General features: G+C 39.2%; 1 protein-coding gene across 4 annotated transcripts in view; it reads left to right on the top strand.

The window, feature by feature from the left end:
• Positions 1-18374, top strand: part of LRCH1 (leucine rich repeats and calponin homology domain containing 1) — a 201559-nt gene that overhangs the window by 154316 nt on the left and 28869 nt on the right. For 3 of the 4 annotated variants that reach the window (XM_042918678.1, XM_042918761.1, XM_042918938.1), the window contains exons 11-15: positions 1911-1997; positions 6417-6506; positions 6602-6638; positions 10394-10447; positions 11175-11247. In XM_042918678.1, the coding sequence (XP_042774612.1) occupies positions 1911-1997; positions 6417-6506; positions 6602-6638; positions 10394-10447; positions 11175-11247 (341 nt within the window). Of the gene's footprint in view, positions 1-1910; positions 1998-6416; positions 6507-6601; positions 6639-10393; positions 10448-11174; positions 11248-14095; positions 14201-18374 lie in introns of all 4 variants that reach the window. The other variant, XM_042918850.1, reaches the window with a different exon arrangement.

Raw genomic sequence — 18374 nt, 5'->3', positions numbered from 1 at the left:
GTCCTGTGTCTAAAATTGTAATAGCTAACATTTATTAAACACTCCATGCTCGGCAGTGTTCTAAGTATTTCATAGGTAGTAACTGATTTCATCTTCACACCAATTCTGTACGGTAAGTTCTATTATTATCCCCCATTTCACATATGACAAAACTGAGGCACAGAGAGATCGATGATCTTGCCCCGGGGTTACAAAGGGCTGGCATTGAACCCAAGGAATCTCACATCACATGGATAGCCCTTTAACTCTATTGCACATAAAGATTTACTTGGCCAGCTTTACAGGGGAGGGCCTGAGTCATCTATCATATGATGAACCATTTCCAGGGGAATTGAATATGGACCATGTGGCATGCAGTAGATTTTTGGTTCCCAGGATTTCATTTTCCATGATCTGTCATGTGGGCCTGGACCTCCCTTCATATCTTGTAGGAGACTCCCCCTTAGTGAGTCTTTATTATATTAAAAGGTGTTTCCACATAGGGGAGCCTAGGTGGCTCAGTTGGTTAAGCATCCGATTTCAGCTCAGGTCATGATCTCACGGTTTGTGGGTTTGAGCCCCGTGTCGGGTTCTGTGCTGATAGCTCAGAGCCGGGATCCTGCTTCAGGTTCTGTGTCTCCCTCTCTCTCTGCCCCTCCCCTGCTCATGCTCTGTCTCTCTCTGTCTCAAAAATAAATAAACACTAAAAGAAAATTAAAAAAAAAGTTTTTCCACCCAGAGAAACACGTTGACCTATATTCTGTAGTGGAGAACAGGAACCATGATCAAATATCTCTTGACCTTTAAAAACATTGCTAGGTACCTTTCACATCACTGTCCTGTATTATCTATTCATTGAATATATTTCTGTAATATCAAGGAGGACTAGCTTGATTATAGAATCAAAGAATTATAGGGAAGAGATTTTATAGGGAGGGTGTTCTTTTAAACCACAGTGGACTCTGGAACAATGCAGGAATTGGGGGCACCAACCCTAGCACAGTCAAAATCTGTATATTACTTTCAACTCCCCACCCCCCCCCCCCCCGCCAAATTTTACTACTAAAAACCTACTGTTGACCAGAAGACTCACCAATAACATAAACAGTTGATTTGCCTATATTTTGTATGTTATATGTATTATATGATGTATTCTTAAAAACATACCTAACTTTGTCTGAACTTTCTCAGTATTCCTAGGCTATGCATTTCATCTGTGAATTTTTTCAAATTGCTGCAAATCTCTAAAAAATTTTCCAGTATATTTTTGGAAAAAAAACAACCTGTGTATAAACGGACTCATGCAGTTCAAACCTGCGTTGTTCAAGGGTCAACTGTGTATAAGGCTTTGGAAGCCCCATTCTAAATCTTCTATCTAATCATTCTCAACCCTGCCTGTGGAGCCCCAGTCTCTGGCTTGGCCTTTTTGTTCAAGTGCCACAGATGATTTTGCTGCCTAAAGAGCCTGCGCTGAGTGAGAACCACTATCCCACAGCAAAATCCCATATTGTATGAAAGCAATAAAACCAAGCAAGCCACACTGGTAGCACTGGAGTTGGAAGAGGCAAAAGTATTGCAGGCCTGCTGCGTCAGGGCATCCCCCCAGGGCTCAGGAAAGCACAGCGAGGGAACCACCCAGAGAGCACATCGCCTTGATTTTATAGAGGAGCAGATACAGGCCCGTGGGCATTGAGACTTTGTGTGAGCTGCTATTTAATAGCAGAGCCAGGCTTCCCCCACCCAGTAGCTCCATTTCCACCACACTCTGGCCGTCTCCTCTGCGGGCTACTGACACACGTTCGTTATGAGGTGGAGTTTGTGGAAATCACTTTTACATGTTAGATGCATTTTTATAAGTGTGCTCTTAAGAATCTAGATAATATCCATGTTCTAGTAATCATTGTCACTCTTATGCTTGGTTCATGCTACAGAATAAGTTCATCCAAAGACCAGGATGTGGATATGGCGATGATTGAACAGCTGAGGGAAGCGGTAGATTTGCTGCAAGATCCCAACAGGTACGTGTGTCTTTCCTTGGCCCAGGTTTCGTGTGAGTATATCGTCTCGCCTTTAAAAACATCTGTACACAGTTTGGGCTCAGTCTAACCCCCAAAAAGAAAAGCTTTTGCAAGATCCATAAGCGTCAGAGTCACACTTCTGGAGTGATGGAGATCATCCCCCCCTTTTGCTACCCCTTAATGAAATGTATTCACCCTTCATGAACTTCATATGGGAGGTTTTGGCATAATTCTTAGAAAATAGCAACACGATGAAAATGCACATTTGATGTTGCCTCAAGTTCAACTCCTGACTTCTAGAAATACCAAGGAGATTTTCCAAAAATGAAAGAATTGTTTTATCAAGTGCTATCGTATTTATTTTGAGATGCCAAACTTATGTTACCTAAATAATATATTTCTAAAGATTGGGGTCATGAGATAAGTTTTTAATTGAATTGGCCATTGTCATCAGAGGCACAGAATGCAGTGGATACATTTTTTGGTTTCTTAGCAAAGGATCATGGAATTCCCGTGAACAAAATATTTTTCAGTAAGACAATATAGCCAGTATCAGGTACTAACTACTTTATCACTAGGAAAATAGATCCAAAGCTTATTCCTGGTAAACTGTTTATGGGTCTTGTGGACTTAAATATGAAAATGATACGGTCTCGTAATATGGTGAACACAGAAATTATACCACATTTTGGCAATTCATGAAAAGGGTGGTTAGCCAGTCCCAGAGTGCCAGTAATGGCTCACCACCAATGTTGCTTGGCCCTAAAAGAATAGTGATGGGTCAGTGTGTTTGGCTGAAAGTCTTTAGCGATTGATTTGAAAAGCATTTCAGTTCTGTAGACATTAATTGAGTGCTTAGAGATCATGGGAAGATCTACTGCGTGCACCTCTGGGGATATAAAGATGAACAAGACACAGCCCTTGCCTTCTAAGAACTTAAGCTATGGTAGAGATGGCTTTGAGTAGCTATTTGTAAGTGTAATTGATTTAGGTGCTTAAAGTGATAGGCTCCAGTGAATTCCTGGCCGCAGATGGAAATGGGGAGATGGCGGGGCTGGCCTCCCTGAAGGCTGGGGTAGTTCATCTGGGCCTTTAATTACATTTCAAGGAAATTACATTTCAAGGAAAAAGCAAACCCTGGATTGAATTAAAAGCTTAGGCAAAGGCACGGAGGTCAGAAGGAGTGGAGCAGGCGTGGACTCTACCTGGGAGGCTGGGGTCTGGCTGTTTCCACCTTTTAAAAATCTGGGTAGTACTTCTGATGCACAGCCAGGGCTGAGAAGCTGTGGAGGGACAGTCGGAGGGGTGCTGAGGATGTCTTCAAATGCTGTGTTGAGGAGCCCAGACTTTATTTTATATATAGAGGGAGGTGGTGGTGCTTTAAAAGTATGATTATTCATGTTCCTAATTCTCCCTACTGGGTGGCTCAGAGCCTGGCTTATTCGTGAATGCCTAATCAAAGCATGTTCTTTAAAGAGCTGCGTTTCACATTCTAAACCAGGGAAGTCGGTGAGAGGGTGGGAAACAGGGACAAGAGGACACGTGTGTGTGTTGTATGTATTTGTGGGAAATTATAAGGAATGGGGAAGCAGCTCATCTGGGGGTAGAGAACAGATTTTGGATCACCCAGCCACAGGTTCTGAACCCAGCTCCAACACCACTAATGTGGGTTAAGATATAACTATACTGCATGCCAGTTTCCTCCTCTGTGAGATGGGATCCACGTACTTACTTTTTAGGATTGTGAAGATCTGAAATAATTTATAAACTGCTAGTAGGAAGGCAAATTAGCAAAACCATTCTAGAAGACATCCTAGTAGTACATGGCCGTTGTCTAAAACATATGTAAACTTTTTGAAATAAATTCTAAAAATGTATCCTAAGGGATAAAGAGATATGAACAAAGATTATGACGGGAAGATATTTTTATAGCAAACTATTTCATTTGGGGAAAATGAAATAATGTAATATTTTAGAGATACTTAAATATAATTTGGTCCTTTATAAAATGGAATAGAACATGGCTGATACAATGTGTTTTTTTTAATTTTCCAATATATTTTAGAATGCTCATTTTAGGGACACCTGGGTGGCTCGGTCGGTTAAGCGGCCGACTTCGGCTCAGGTCATGATCTCGCAGTCCATGAGTTCGAGCCCCGCATCAGGCTCTGTGCTGACAGCTCAGAGCCTGGAGCCTGTTTCAGATCCTGTGTCTCCCTCTCTCTGCCCCTCCCCCGTTCATGCTCTGTCTCTCTCTGTCTCAAAAATAAGTAAACGTTAAAAAAAAAAAAAAGAATGCTCATTTTATAATCACTTTAAAAGTATATAAAATGCAAAGGTTTGATCCCAATTATATAGACTGAATTAGGTCTTATTTGTGTCAGAAACAGAAAAAAAATTAAAACTGGAAGGAAATATATTACTGTGGATGTTTTTCTGTAGGTATTTCTAAATTAGTATTTTTTTTTATACCTTTATGAATTGTAGACCCTTAGCAGCAGGCACTGTTGTAGTTCTTTGGCAGGTTATTTGCGGTGGGTGGTGAGAACAGTGTGAAGGAACAGCGCAGACTGGTTAGATATGAGCACCACGTTTCTGGTTATCTGAGATGGGGATCCAAGAGGGCCCCAGGGTTGAGGAGGAGGATGTTGTGGTCCGTATAGGATGTGCCGAATAAAATCCAAGGTGGCAATGTCCATTCTGCTGCTAGGAGTTTCATTCTGGGGCTTCGAGACTTAGATTTGAAAGTCATTTCATAAGGTGCTGCAGTAACAGAGCTGTATAATGAGGATGACATTCCCAAGGCCAAGCGTATAGATGGGAAGGGAACATGAGTCCAGAAACGAGACTTAAAGTGTGACATTACAGAGAAAGGACCCCCCCTTGGGCTCAAACTTAATATATTATTTCAATACTTGTACCTTTTGCATTTTGTATCACGCCCCCAATAAACATTTCTTACAAATTTGAGATTGATTAATATGTGAACCACAAAGTGAAAAAGAACAGCCTCATTTGGGGGAAATAAAAGTGGCTGGGGAATGTGGGCCCGGAGCCCAGTAGTGAAGATCTCGGTGACCTGGAGGAGGGTTCCCAGCTCTGGGCCTTAGTTTCGTCATCCTTCATGAGAAGTGCGATGAACTGAGGACCTCAAGATTCCTCTCTAGCTTGGAAACATTTGAGGCAGTGAGTTGCCAAGAATGTAGAGCGAGTGGAGTGGTGGGTGTGTGCTCGAATTGTGAATTGCGGAAGAAAACAGCCCTGAGTAACTTTCCAAGAGCTAATTGATTTGCATCTTTATGGAATGCTATTTTAAAATTGTATCATATTGTAAAACTTTATATGGCTTTCATTTGCTGCCTAAAATAACTCACTACTTTGGCTGCTTTAGATCTTTGTTGTTCATCCTGAATAATTATCATGATAGGACAGTTCTAACTTATAATAATGTTTCTGTGAGCCAGTATAATAGCGATAAAGAAAGGGTCACTGTTTCTATTAAGAGAGGGCTCTTCAAGAGGTCACTTATTTCTAGCTGCTTGGGACTGAATATTAATAATAAAAATACACGTGAATATTGGGTTTTTCCTTTATCTCATATTTCATAGGTCCAAACTTTTTGTTGTTTGAGTTAAACCACTGATTATAGGATTAAATGTTAGAGCTTTACCTTTCATACAAACTTAACATCAAAAAAACCTAGTTGAATATTGGTATCATATTTTGTCTTTATCTTGGTTTCTTTTTTAAGGATTTCTGATTATAGATTTGACAGCATTTTCAATAGGGCATATATAATATGACTCATCCCTACCTTTTACAGTAGCCTTGTAACTTACATATGACTTACAGAAATTCCTGGTTTTATAGATCTTAAACAGAATTCAACTCTTAAAATTGCAGAAATTCAGAAACTATCTGTAAGGCAATTTCAGAAATAAAATTGCATATCAAATTGCTTATGAATTCTAATTTTTTAAAATGAGAGTACTAGTATATATCAGAGATATCTTCCTATTAAAACAAAATGCCCTTCATACATGTAACATAATATAGTACTCTTAGCAATTTTATTTACCTCTATAAATTAATCAAGTTCTAGAATAGAATTTTGTGCTACCTATGAATATTATGACTTTGGCAGAAATCGCTATTATATTGCAAATAAGTTGTATTTCAGTACCAATAGCAGATAGAAAATGATGTTCAAATTATATACAATTTTGCACATGGTGGGAAAATGCCATGTAGCTTGAAATTTCTACCATAAACCTTTGATTACTTAATCTAATGATAAACAACTTTTTAATATACTAAAATTATAAACTAAATATGACCCAAAGCATTGGATTTATTAAAATCATAGAACCTACGAAAAGTTTAACTAACATGCTAACATCTTTTTTTCCTACTCTTTAGATTAAGCACAGATGTTTCAGAGAGAAATGTTGTAAACTTTTATCCTGTGGAATCAGCAGAAGCCTTAGACTTACAAGATTCTGCACTAAAGTATGTTGACCTTTTTGTAACTAAATGTGTTTTCTCTTTCTACATTGAAGTATGTATGCTTTAAATTCCGCTTTATATCCTTTTTTTTCCTACAGTGGTCAAATACAGCTGGAGACCTCTCCCGTTTGTGAGGTAAGGCTGCTCTTGGACTAACCAGAGCTCCGTGCAGTCCTCTACCATGGAATGGTGGCTGCCATATTCTACAAAGATTTATCATTGGGATAGAACAGTCATTGAGCCAATATTTGATTTTATGAATGGTCTGTTTTTCTAATTTTGTATACTTCTGCCTTATTTAGTTTTCCTGTGTATTATACTTCCATCTTCCATTAAAGATGAGGGTCGGCTATTTCCGATAAAATCTCGAAATTTCTTGGGTCAGATGGTCTTGCTGAGCCAGGCAGTAGCAACTGAGATCCCTAAGGAACCCCGAGACATCAGAAAGCGTAGGCCCATTCATTGCAATTTTAGAGCCAAGAAAGAAGCCTCGGAAGTGGCCAGGAGAAAATAAACTACAAAAGACTTGAAAGGCAAGGACAAATGATTTGAGAAGTCCCTAGGAGAATTAGAAGACCTTAGCAGAGAGACCTGGGGGAGTTATTTGGGGGGCAGAGTTACGCTGGGTGAAATGTGGTTGGCTGCTGAAAGCAGTTTTGACTAGATGAGCCTAAACGGTCCCAGAGAAGCAGTTATATAAGTAGGTTTGAGCTGGTGACTTGGGAGTGAAACCTGGGTGGCACTCTAATTCATCTCTCCTTAATGAGTGGGTTTAGGATGGCTAATTCCGTATACGCACCAGTTTATGTCCCCTGAAGTGTCTGAGCATGGGGAGTGTAGTGAAGCAGTTTCACACTCTTTACTAGCAAAGTCTGTGTTGAGGAAGAGGAGAGAGAACCACTTTGATTTCATTGTTGAGAGCCGTGCCTTAGAATTATGTTGAGTTGTAATCCTACCTCAAAGACTTGCTAACTGGGCAACTGTGGGCTATCTCTCCAAACTTCACCTTCATTTTCTCTAAATTGGGACCGGTCTCACAAGCCGGGGCACCTAGGTGGCAGCTATTACTGACTCTGCCACTCTATTGTTGTTATCCGTGTGGTCCTTAGAATTACTGCACCGTGTCTTTCCCGGTAGAGGCATCATTGGATTACCCAGTTCTGGAACATCAGGAAGCATCTTATGTGAAGGCTGCCCCAGCACCATTCCCACGGGCTCTCTCCTTTGAGACACAATACTTGTGATCCTGTGCAGGCCCGCTTTTCTATTATTGAGTGATTGATGATAGTTGATCCGCTTTTCTTCAAAAGCTTCCTCTTTGGAAATAATTTGAAACTTATAAAAATGTGGGGGAAAATTGTAAGATTCTTTTAAAAGTTACCGAAATGGCATCCTTTTACCTGGAGTTACCTATTATCAACGTTTTACCTCATTGGCTATATTGTTTCTTGTCTTCGTTTCTCCACACACAGTTCTTTTTCTGAAACATATGAGAGTTTCATACATCATAGTCCTTTTTTCCTAAACATTTCAGTGTACGTTTTCTGAGAATAGAGATTTTATTTTACCTAACTACGTTTGGTTATCACATTCATAAATTTACATTGATAAAATGTTTTCATCTAATCTATCATTCATGTTCCAAACTTTTCAGTTGATCTAATGATGTTCTTCATTTTTTCCCTTCTAGTGTAGGGCCCAGTCTAGTGGCAGGTTGTATTTAGTCATGAGGTATCTACAGTTTCCTTTATTTTAGAACATTTCTGTAACTTTTCCTTGGTTTTTATGGCCTTGAAATTTTGAAGACTATAGCTCTCTTCTCAATGGTATATGCCCCTTATTTTGTGGGACAGAAGTTCCTCCTATTTCCCACGTTTAGCTTGAGATTCTATGTATTTCATTGGGATACTGCACGGGTGATTTGTGTCCTTCTCAGGATATTCCCTATGTCTGTGTGGCCCTCAGAGATGATGTTAATTTGATTACCCAATTGTTGCTTAACAATCATGTAATTACTATCCTGTTTTTCTGCTACAACCAGTAAGCATTCAGTGAACAGTTACTTTAGGACCCTGGGTGCGTGATTTCAGGAATACCAGTGAGACACAAATTCTCTAGAACAAAGATATCTCTACTCCACCTCTGGTTTATAGTGTTTTGTGTTCATATATATATATATATATATATATATATATTTTTTTTTTTTTTTTTTTTTTTTTTTTTTTTTTCCTTTTTGGTTGAATGAGGACTCCTATTTGGCATAGGAAGTTCTTACTCATTGTCTCCCTTCTCTAGGGCAGTCATCTGTCCACGACAGGCACGTGTCAATGATTTTTAAAAGGAGGGATAGGATAGCTGGCTCTAGAAGTCCCAGGGAGGAGGAAGAGGAAGTAACGGATTAGCAATGCCAGTGCCAGTGATGATACAGAACTTAAATGTGATCCTCATCAATGATGTGGTTGTTTTTACATTCTCTCCTCCATCTCATTCAGGAGGAAAGTAATATCTGTAGCGTAATCTTGACTCAGTTAGCCAGTGTTTGTTGAGTACTTGTGCTGGATTTCGTCTTGTTTTTGGTGTCAAGGACTGGGGTATTAAGGATATGAACTTGTCCTTCCTTTTAAGGTGTTTTAAACATTATGAAGGGAAGAAGACTTAGATTTTGAAAAACTTGAGAGTAGGATATGACATGGTCTGTAATCCTGAGTGTTTTAGGTGCTCTGGGAGACCGGGCAAGAGATAGGAAGTTAAGGAGAGGGAAGTAAACCTGGGTTTGGGGGGTAGTTTGGACTTGGGTCGGCCCCAGGAGGCTGTGCTGAGCAAGGAAGCAGGCAGCCGTGGCAGAATCAGGACCAGGCGTGAACTGAGGAATGAATGAGTGGCTGGTGCCCAGTTCGACAGGTGAGGCCGCAGTTATGAAGTGGTTTATACATCACATTGTCTGACTTTACATATACTTTAGATGACTGTCCGTATCAAGTTTAGGTAGCATTGGCCTCCATTCAGGAAGAATTGCAAACGATAGTCTCATTCATAGATAGTAACAAATTGGGGAAGGTATTGGGGGCACAACAGGAAAAAAATCAGAGGAAGGAATTGCTTATAGAGAGATCAGCCCTGCAGATACTTGTTAGTAGTTCTAACAAAGCTGCTTAACTGGATAGGGAAATTAATGGCGTTTTATTCTAAATATATGTTTTTCCTTTGGATTTGTCAAAGTTCAGAATATTTTTTAAATAGTACTCCTCAGTAGGAACAGACATCTTAAATTTATACTGATTTGGCGTAGTGTAAATGAAGATGCTTATATTAGTTATCCCCAAATTTTTATTAGGGTAATCTGTGGGGTTCTTGATCACCATATGCAGAAGGCAGATCTGAGTAACATAAGCTAGAGTTTCCTCTTTGGTTGCCAAAGCAAACTGGCATTGAATGGACAATGTAAGATCGTGGCAGGTAATTTGGAGTCCAGGCATGTGCGTTTATTATAAAGCTCCCAGTGGGGTTCTGTGTATTTGGGAAGTGCTGCCTTGGACCATTTCTAAAAACTTCTCGTTCAAATGGGGGGGGGGGGTGGTGGGAGCCCACAAGTGGTTTAGTAACCTAGCAAGGCAGGTACTTTGGGCTGAACTCTTTGCTCTGGGAAATTCCTTTTCTTAGTTTGTGTGATACTTTAGATGTATTTTGTGTGTGTGTGCGAATGTGATAGCTGCATGTTTTTAGCAAATGTAAGTATGACCTACCTAGCTACTTAACACACTGAATAATTAATTCCGTGTATATTCCTTGTGTGCCTGTGTACCAGGGATATGATGGAAGTCAGAAGGATGCAGTTCTTGCCTCAATAATTTTATGGTCTAATAAATATACCATGCATTTTTTTCCTTAAGGTGCAAAATGACCTAACATTACAGAGTAATGGGAGCGAGTATTCTCCAAATGAGGTGAGTTTCCTGAAGATTCACGTAAGCTGAGGTATTTTGTGCAGCCTGAATTGGAATATCTTTGACAGAAATACACAATCTGAGACTGTCATGATTCACGACCCAATTGTATTGCAGATTCTCTGGGGGAGTCTCTTTCATTAGCTATCCTAGTCTTAGCTGGCCCTATCCATAATTAAAGATTAATTTCATAAGATATATTTTGAAAAGCAAATATGGCAACATCTTTATAGAAGACAAAGTGATGGCTCAAACAGGCAATATTTAGAATGTCCTGGTATCCATAAATGATTCGGTGTGTGCCTTCCCTGTAGATGAGACATCTGTTCAGTGTTACCTGTTTTCTTATTTCGCTGTGTTAGGACATCATTCCTCAGATGTCCCCTCTGTGAGGTGGATGTGAGTGTGTTCCTGTGTATGTATACACATGCACGCATCTATTCTGCAGCAGAAAGGGATTGCCAGTTTCACGTGATTGTAGGATATTTTTTTATTGAGCAGATAACAATTAGCTCTCCCTCCTCAAACAACATTCTGTTGATGATGCCGCTTAAGGCATTTGCAGTGCGAAGATGCATCCAATATCAAATTTTTTGGTCCGGGCTTCATCACAAAGCAGCAAATCCAAAAGGTAGCGGTCTTACTATAATCCTTGAACGCAGAGAAGCATGTATAGTTCTGCTCTCGGGTGTTGTTTTTAAACCGTCTTTTCTTTCTGACCCTGCAGATTAGAGCCAACTCCCCTGCCATCTCTCCTACCACCAACAGCACGGGGCCGTTTGGCCTGAAGCCTCGATCAGGTAAATGAAAACCTCAGCATCTTTGCACTCGTAAATACTCAGTGGCTTCTCCTGAGTCTTTTATTAAATGTCGATGTTCTAGCGTGAGCAGCTGTGAAGGAACTCGGGCGAACGCGAGTCCCGGGCAGGGGGGCGGGGGCAGACTTTGGAGCCTTGTTTTCAGTGAGTCACCTGTTAAGTCCATGCTCTCAGTAGCAGATACCTTCCCTCCTTTTCAGTCAGAGCGAAGAGAAAGGATGATGGGGCGTGTGAGTGGGGCAAAAACTTTCCAATGAGTTTTTTATCCAGGGAAGTGAAAATAGCCAGCCCTTTGCCCCAGCGGTTCCTGGTACCCTGCTGAGCTAAATTTAGAGCAGCCTCTGGGAGAGTGACTCCTCTAAGACCTCGCTTGTTTGCTTTCTAGCCCGGGTAGGGTTATGTATTTTCTCCTGTAACGGTGATCATTTCGAGGCTCACATGAGTGGTCAGGAGTCATTTCTTTAAAAGAGCCTTTCTGCTTGTATTACCTACTTTCTTTTAATTTAGTGTTAGTATGTTCACAGGTGTAAATTCTAGCAACGTGCAGAGTAACTATCGATTTTAAAAAGAAGGGAGACGCATAGGAAAAATTGGTTCTTTTGATTTCTTCGCTCAAGTTCTGGCACTGTCTACCTGGTTGTAGGTCCTTTTTTGTTTTAACATGTTTAGTTCTTGGTTTACACTCCCCACTCTAATGCTTTTAAGGAAGTGTTAAGAAAGAACTCAGACACATGTAAGCAAAAAGCTAGTAAAGAATGTAGATGTTCTTTGTTTTTTCAAGAAAGCATTTTGGCAACAGTAGAAGTTATACATGTGTATATTTTGTAAAAGGGTACCATAAAAATATAATTTCTTTATGAAGGATTTTTTTTTTTTGTATTTAGAGCAAGTTGACTGATGGGTAACATGTAGCCAGGTGTTAATAGTTTCCTAGCATTTTGGATGGGCTCTAAGGAAAAGCTATTTGAGAAACTGCCTGGACATGGGAAGGATTGTTTTATGGAAAGCCAAATTGTGTGTGAAATAAGGTTCAAATGACTGGCTTCCTCATGTATGGAATGAGCAGAGCATATGCAGCCGGATCTGGGCTGGGCCTCCGTTTCCCCGGGGTCTCAGGTGTGTGCTCGGATCAGGTGGGCACATCTCATCCGTGCCTTCAGTGCTGGCCTGCCGGAAGAGGACCTCAGATTGGGCTACAGACTTGCTCCTAATCCTTACAGGCAGTTTTACATAATTTCAAAATAGCTCATAATGGAGCAAACAAAAGTTGAGTGGATCTCCAAAGAACAATATTCTTTTGAGTGTGCATCTTTACAATTTGGTTGTAAAATTGTCCCAGTGATTCCTTTTTCTTCCTTGTGTGGAGTCCAAACTCAGCTTATCAACATTGTGCTTGTACTCTTCAACCATTTCAGAGTCTTTGTACTGGTGAAATAGAAATGGGGTATTTATTTTGAATAGCAGAAAACAGAGATAATTTCCTCTTTAGGCTTCCAAACTTTCTAAAATGCTGACTAACCTCTGTGGAAATTATTCTAGCTGTTGAAAGCTTTGTGGAGTTTGGTTGCTATAAATAATGCTGATTTATCTTCAGGAACATCAAGTGGCACGTAGGAACTTTATAAAACTAGCATTATGTATTGGGGAATTTTAAATTTTGTTTAGTGATTTAAAAATACTACAGTATATATTTTTCCCATTTTCTAGAAAATAATATATATAGTGATCTTACTTAAAGATCATATGATTTAAAAAGATAGAAATTCTTTTTGACCAAGTAGCTTTGAAACTTTAAAAAGCCAATTAATTTTTATTTTAAAGTTAAGTATATGGATTTATGTCGTTTCTGTGTTATAAGTAAAAACAGACTGCTCAAATCAGCAAGTTTGGATAAGAACTTAGATTCTTAAATAGGCTGCTAGTTTTCTTCAAAAGAAAATTTTTTCCTCAATTGTGTTTTCCTTCAAGGAAAGACAACTACATATACTCAAAGATTCGTTCCTAGAAGCGTGTCCATTTATTGTATTGGCCCTGCCTTAGCGTTGAAAACAAAAAATGGTACAGATATTTCCTCAACGTGTAAAATTACTAGATGGATATTTAGTACAAAAAAGATGTCATTTCATAAATGACAAACTCAGAAGTGCTTGAAATTGAGACTCTACTAGCGTCAAAATTGTTTTCCTCCCGATCAGTATCAAAGACAGTGTTGAGAAGTGTGTGTGTCAAGGGTTGAGGAAAGATTTGGCCAGCTACAGCCATCAGTAAAGCGTGCCAATAGACTTTAAAGAGAAATTTTACATTGCCATGGGGGAAAAATTGACAAATGGGAAACCCAGATTCTATAATAGTCTCATTTCTAAATAATGGATATATTTACATGTATTATTAAGCTGTGTCTGTGTAACCAAATTTTTTGTGCGATGGTATTTGCTACAATTGTTAGTTACTTAGAAGGTTTTTGAAAAAGGTATCTGGTAGGTCTTCTGCTTTTTATCTGCATTATCTATGGGTGCTCTTCCTTTCTGCTGACGTGATTCATTAGTACTCTGAGTCTGTGGGCTTGCAGAACTGTTAAGATTAACGATATTAACTGCATGCAAAGTATATGATTGATAAGTACTAACACTCGGTTTTTATCATTCTTTTTATTTCATGCGCCATCTTTCATTCTTGTCCTGTATTGTACATTTGAATTTAAATCCCATGATATGAAATTCGCTTCATTTCCATACAAACCTTATGCCATTTGTGAAATGCTGCTGTCCCTTTGGTTTTTCCTGGTCCTTGTCCAACTGTACGCGGACCGGCTCTCTCGCTCTCCTGCAAGACCCAGCCCTCACTCTTCCTCCTATCTCCTTCAACAAACTTACACAGGCACAAACATGGGACAGCTCTAGCTACAGTGTTCCATCTGAAGGAGACAGTGACAATGGTAGGTGGCCTTGTACCTGTTCTTCAACGTGCTCATTAATAAGCCAATGAATATACTAAACGTTCGTTTCTGTACAGCTGAAGATAGAGTATATTCACCTGCATGCCTGATATAAGAAATAATGAGTAAAGCTGGAAAGTGAAGTCCAGAGCAGTGCATGTGGATTGCTGTCTAGCAGTTTGTTCAACTACGTTTAATGACCTTGAATATTCTGAATTTCGGGAGGACTTTACAATAATTTCTTTCTCTACCTTTTCTGCTTGGGTTTTTTGGTGTGTTTGCTTGTTTACCAAAATTTGGGGGTGTCTCTGCTTCCTCCTGCATCTCAACAAAGTGTGTTTAGAGTTTGATCTTTTATTATCTATACTCACCATGTGAGATTTTTAAGGTAATTCATACCATGGCTGATCCCGGAGTGGTGCACTGAAAAGAATCTTAACATTGAGAAATTTCTAAAAATGAAGAGAAAGCACTTGCCTTCTCCCTTTTTAAAAAATTTTTTTTTTTTGGTATTTGCACATTTTGACTTTGGACACCTTCTACCTTTGTGAGGGTAAGCTCACACCTATATAATCGTCAGTTGGCCTGAAAATCAAATGTGCCAGTAAAAAATTGAAGACAGCTAGTTGGGAGTATTATGAATGTCTTTTAATTTAATGCCATTACATATCTTAAATAGCCTAAAAGATGAAAACAAAATGTAGTTATTTTGATCTACATGTCACGTATATCAGAATCTCCATTTGATCTAATGTTAGTTAAGAATTTCAACATTTTACTGTATGATACAAAGTGATAAAAGTAATGTTAAATGAAATAGTATGGTTTATAAGGAAGAGAAGTGAGATGTGAGGTATAACCAAAATGCAAACACAATAGGAAAATAAATTTTCTGATAGTAATTATTTTTTAATTGGAGCATGTTATATAGAAAATACATATTTAAAACATTTGCTGTGATTTCTGGTTAAAATTCAATAAAAAAGCCTTTTCCAATTTCCTTGTGTAGAAGGGTAAATGTATATTTTGGCAGGTTAATTGTAAAAGGAGTTCTATTGTTTCATAGATTTCTAAATTTTTTAACTGAAAATAAGTAGGCTTAAACAACGAGACACAAGTCCCTCTGTATACCGTCCCATTTTAAATTCTGGAAGTTGAAGAGGGCTCAATGGAAACTTTTTTGATAAACTGTTTCTATACTTTAAAAAAGAGAGGGACAGGCATTTTTGTTTTTCAGAAAGCACAGCTATTTATGGATCTGCTGTTGTTTAAAAGGAAGCAAAGCCTAAAATGAAAGATTTATGTGTGATTTGGTATTTCCTTCGGAGTGATATCTGAAACCAAAGACTTTTTTTTTCTTTTTTTTAAGCTGGAAAAGATGTAGTCATGTTATGTAGCGGTAGAATCTGTGTAGACGAGCCAACTAAAACCAGAAGGTGAGGGCACGTTGGTACTTAGCGGTGGAGGTGAGGCCACAGCAGGGCCCTGACGATGCCCCATTTCTCTACTCATTCTGTAGCAATTTATTGAGGACTCTTTGTGCCAGACTGCCGCCTTCTTATTAAAAATCCTAAAATTCTCATAGAAATGAATAATTATAGAAATCTCTCTGAAGATAAAATAACCTTGCACTACATGCTTGGTTTTTTTTGTTTTTTTTTTTTTTTGTACGAGTGCAGATTCCAGGGATTCATGTGTAACGATGAAGCCATACCACAACCATAATAAAGGAATTGCTTTCAATATTCATGTGGTTCCATCTGTCACATCAGATAATTGGTGGTTGTCATTTGTCCCTATTTGCAGTTTGTCTATAATATGCCATGGCCGACAGCTCATTTTCTATGCAGAAATATTTGTGCGGGTTCCTAGATCGGACTTTTCACATGCTTCTTCGTTCTCTTTGTGCTATGCTTGGCCTTGTGATCTGGATGGATTTTCCAAAGCACTTTTTAAGTTGATGAAGATGCACTCTACGTATTCACAAGCACACAAGCTAATGTTGCAAGAGAAATACAGCCTGCGTTTTTAGGTGGTTCTTACTCGTTCCTCTTAAGTAGGAGATCCCCTTTAGTGGCCACTCTTTGCATCTCAGAGCTGATGACCACATCAGTTTTGTTTCCTCCTATTCCTATTATCCATTATCTGTGCCCGTCTCGACTTTTGTAAATAAATGGTATCTTCTTACCAGCCCAACCCAGAGTAATGTAGCTTGTCTGTCGTTTATATTTTTTAGTCATTATTTTTGGTAAGTTGGCATTTTTAGACCTTGTTCACTGTCTTGCTTTATATTGAAATCCCCCTTTATTTAAATTCTTTTCAATATGTCACTCCAGACATGTCTCATTTTCAATCCCCCATTTTTTCTAAAGCTCTTTCTTCCAAGGAATGAAACATGGCAAACGGGTTAGCAGGTCCTTGGAAGTTTGAATTGCCACGGCCCCCAGGGTCTGGCCTCTTGAGACAGATGGGGAGTAGGTGTGTAGGTCTGCCCGCTCCTGGTGTTGGAAGGGGCAGCTTCACTTCAACTGGTTCTTAACGTAGAAACTTCTACTCCTTCTTTGGCTCTTGCGCCCTATTATTACTCTGCCTCTTTCCTGCCTAACTGCCTTCACTTTGAAGTGAAAACTGTTCCTGTATTCTTTGGAAACATTGTCCCTTTTTTATTTGCAATTAGTTCATGGGTGCCAATTTATACTTATTTAAAACTGGCCTTTGAGGCACCTGGATGGCTTAGTCGGTTCAGCGTCCGACTTCGGCTCAGGTCATGATCTCACAGTCCGTGAGTTCGAGCCCTGCGTCAGGCTCTGTGCTGACAGCTCAGAGCCTGGAGCCTGTTTCGGATTCTGTGTCTCCATCTGTCTCTGCCCCTCCCCATTCATGCTCTGTCTCTCTGTCTCAAAAATAAATAAACGTTAAAAAAATTTTTTTTAATTGGCCTTTGAGTTATCACTGGAGCGTGAACAAATGGACCTATTCATCTGGGGTCAATTTACAGACATTTTCTGAGTTTTTGCAATAATCTTGCACCTCTAGGTATTCTTTTCCCCAGACAAAAATGAGGAAATAGGCCATGAGAGATGTTTCAGCAGTTCTTAGCCCTGGCTTCATTAGAATCATCTGAGTAATTTTTTTTTTCATGTTTTATTTATTTTTGAGAGAGAGCATGAGCAGGGAAGGGGCAGAGAGAGAGAGAGAGAAGTAGGGGGGGCGGGGGCAGAGGATCCAAAGCGGGCCCTGTGCTGACAGCTGCAAGCCTGATGTGAGGCTCGAACTCATGAACCATGAGACGTGACCTGAGTGGAAGCCAGAATCTCAACCGACTGAGCACCCAGTGCCCTGAGTCATCTGAATATTTTTAAGACTACAGGTGCCTATCCCCCACACTCAGAGGTGCTAATTTATTTGGTGCCACATGGAGTCTGCACATTGATTACTTTTTTACTGATTTTGATATTATGTTAGCAGGTAAAAGTCACTAGCTTAAAATAAATTGCCCAAAATATGAGCATTTTGAGGGCAGAGAATATATCTAATTCATTTGGGGGCACCAGAAGGGAATACATAAATGCATTAATCAGATTTTTAATTCGCATTAGCCTGGATCTTAAACCACATGGTATTTTTTTCAAAGCCACTATATTTTGCTGCCCTTGAACTTGTGTATTTAATATCACACACAGTCTAGCTTTTAACTTACAAGGAGAAACCAAGAGCTACATTTCAAAACCTCATGCATCCACAGAGAAGAAATCTCCTGTCATTGTTAAATTTAGGTAATAAAGGTTAATAATATAGACTGATAATTTCTATACCAAGGGTGTATTTCATGTAATAATTACATAGGCATTTCAGGCAATTTTTAGAGCACTGGGTTTTCTTGGTTTAAAACAAGATATTCTTAACAACAACAAATATCTGGTTTAAAACAGATATTCTTAACAACATCTGGTTAAACAAACAAGAATATCTGAATTTGACGTTCTGCAAACATATTCATCATTCCTTGCAGGATCTTTCCTTAGAGATTTGTTTCTCTGGCTAAATAAATTACAAATATGAGCAAATAATCTTTTGCATTCTTTGAATGTTATTCATTAGATACATAGTAATTAAATAGTTAAGCACTACTGATTTTCTCCTGCATCTTAAACCACCTGTCTCTTCCTATGCA

The sequence above is a fragment of the Panthera leo genome, chromosome A1, assembly GCF_018350215.1.
Source record: "Panthera leo isolate Ple1 chromosome A1, P.leo_Ple1_pat1.1, whole genome shotgun sequence".
Lineage (NCBI taxonomy): Eukaryota > Metazoa > Chordata > Mammalia > Carnivora > Felidae > Panthera > Panthera leo.
Note: the sequence above shows the minus strand (reverse complement) of the source record. Positions and strands in the feature narration are given on the sequence as shown.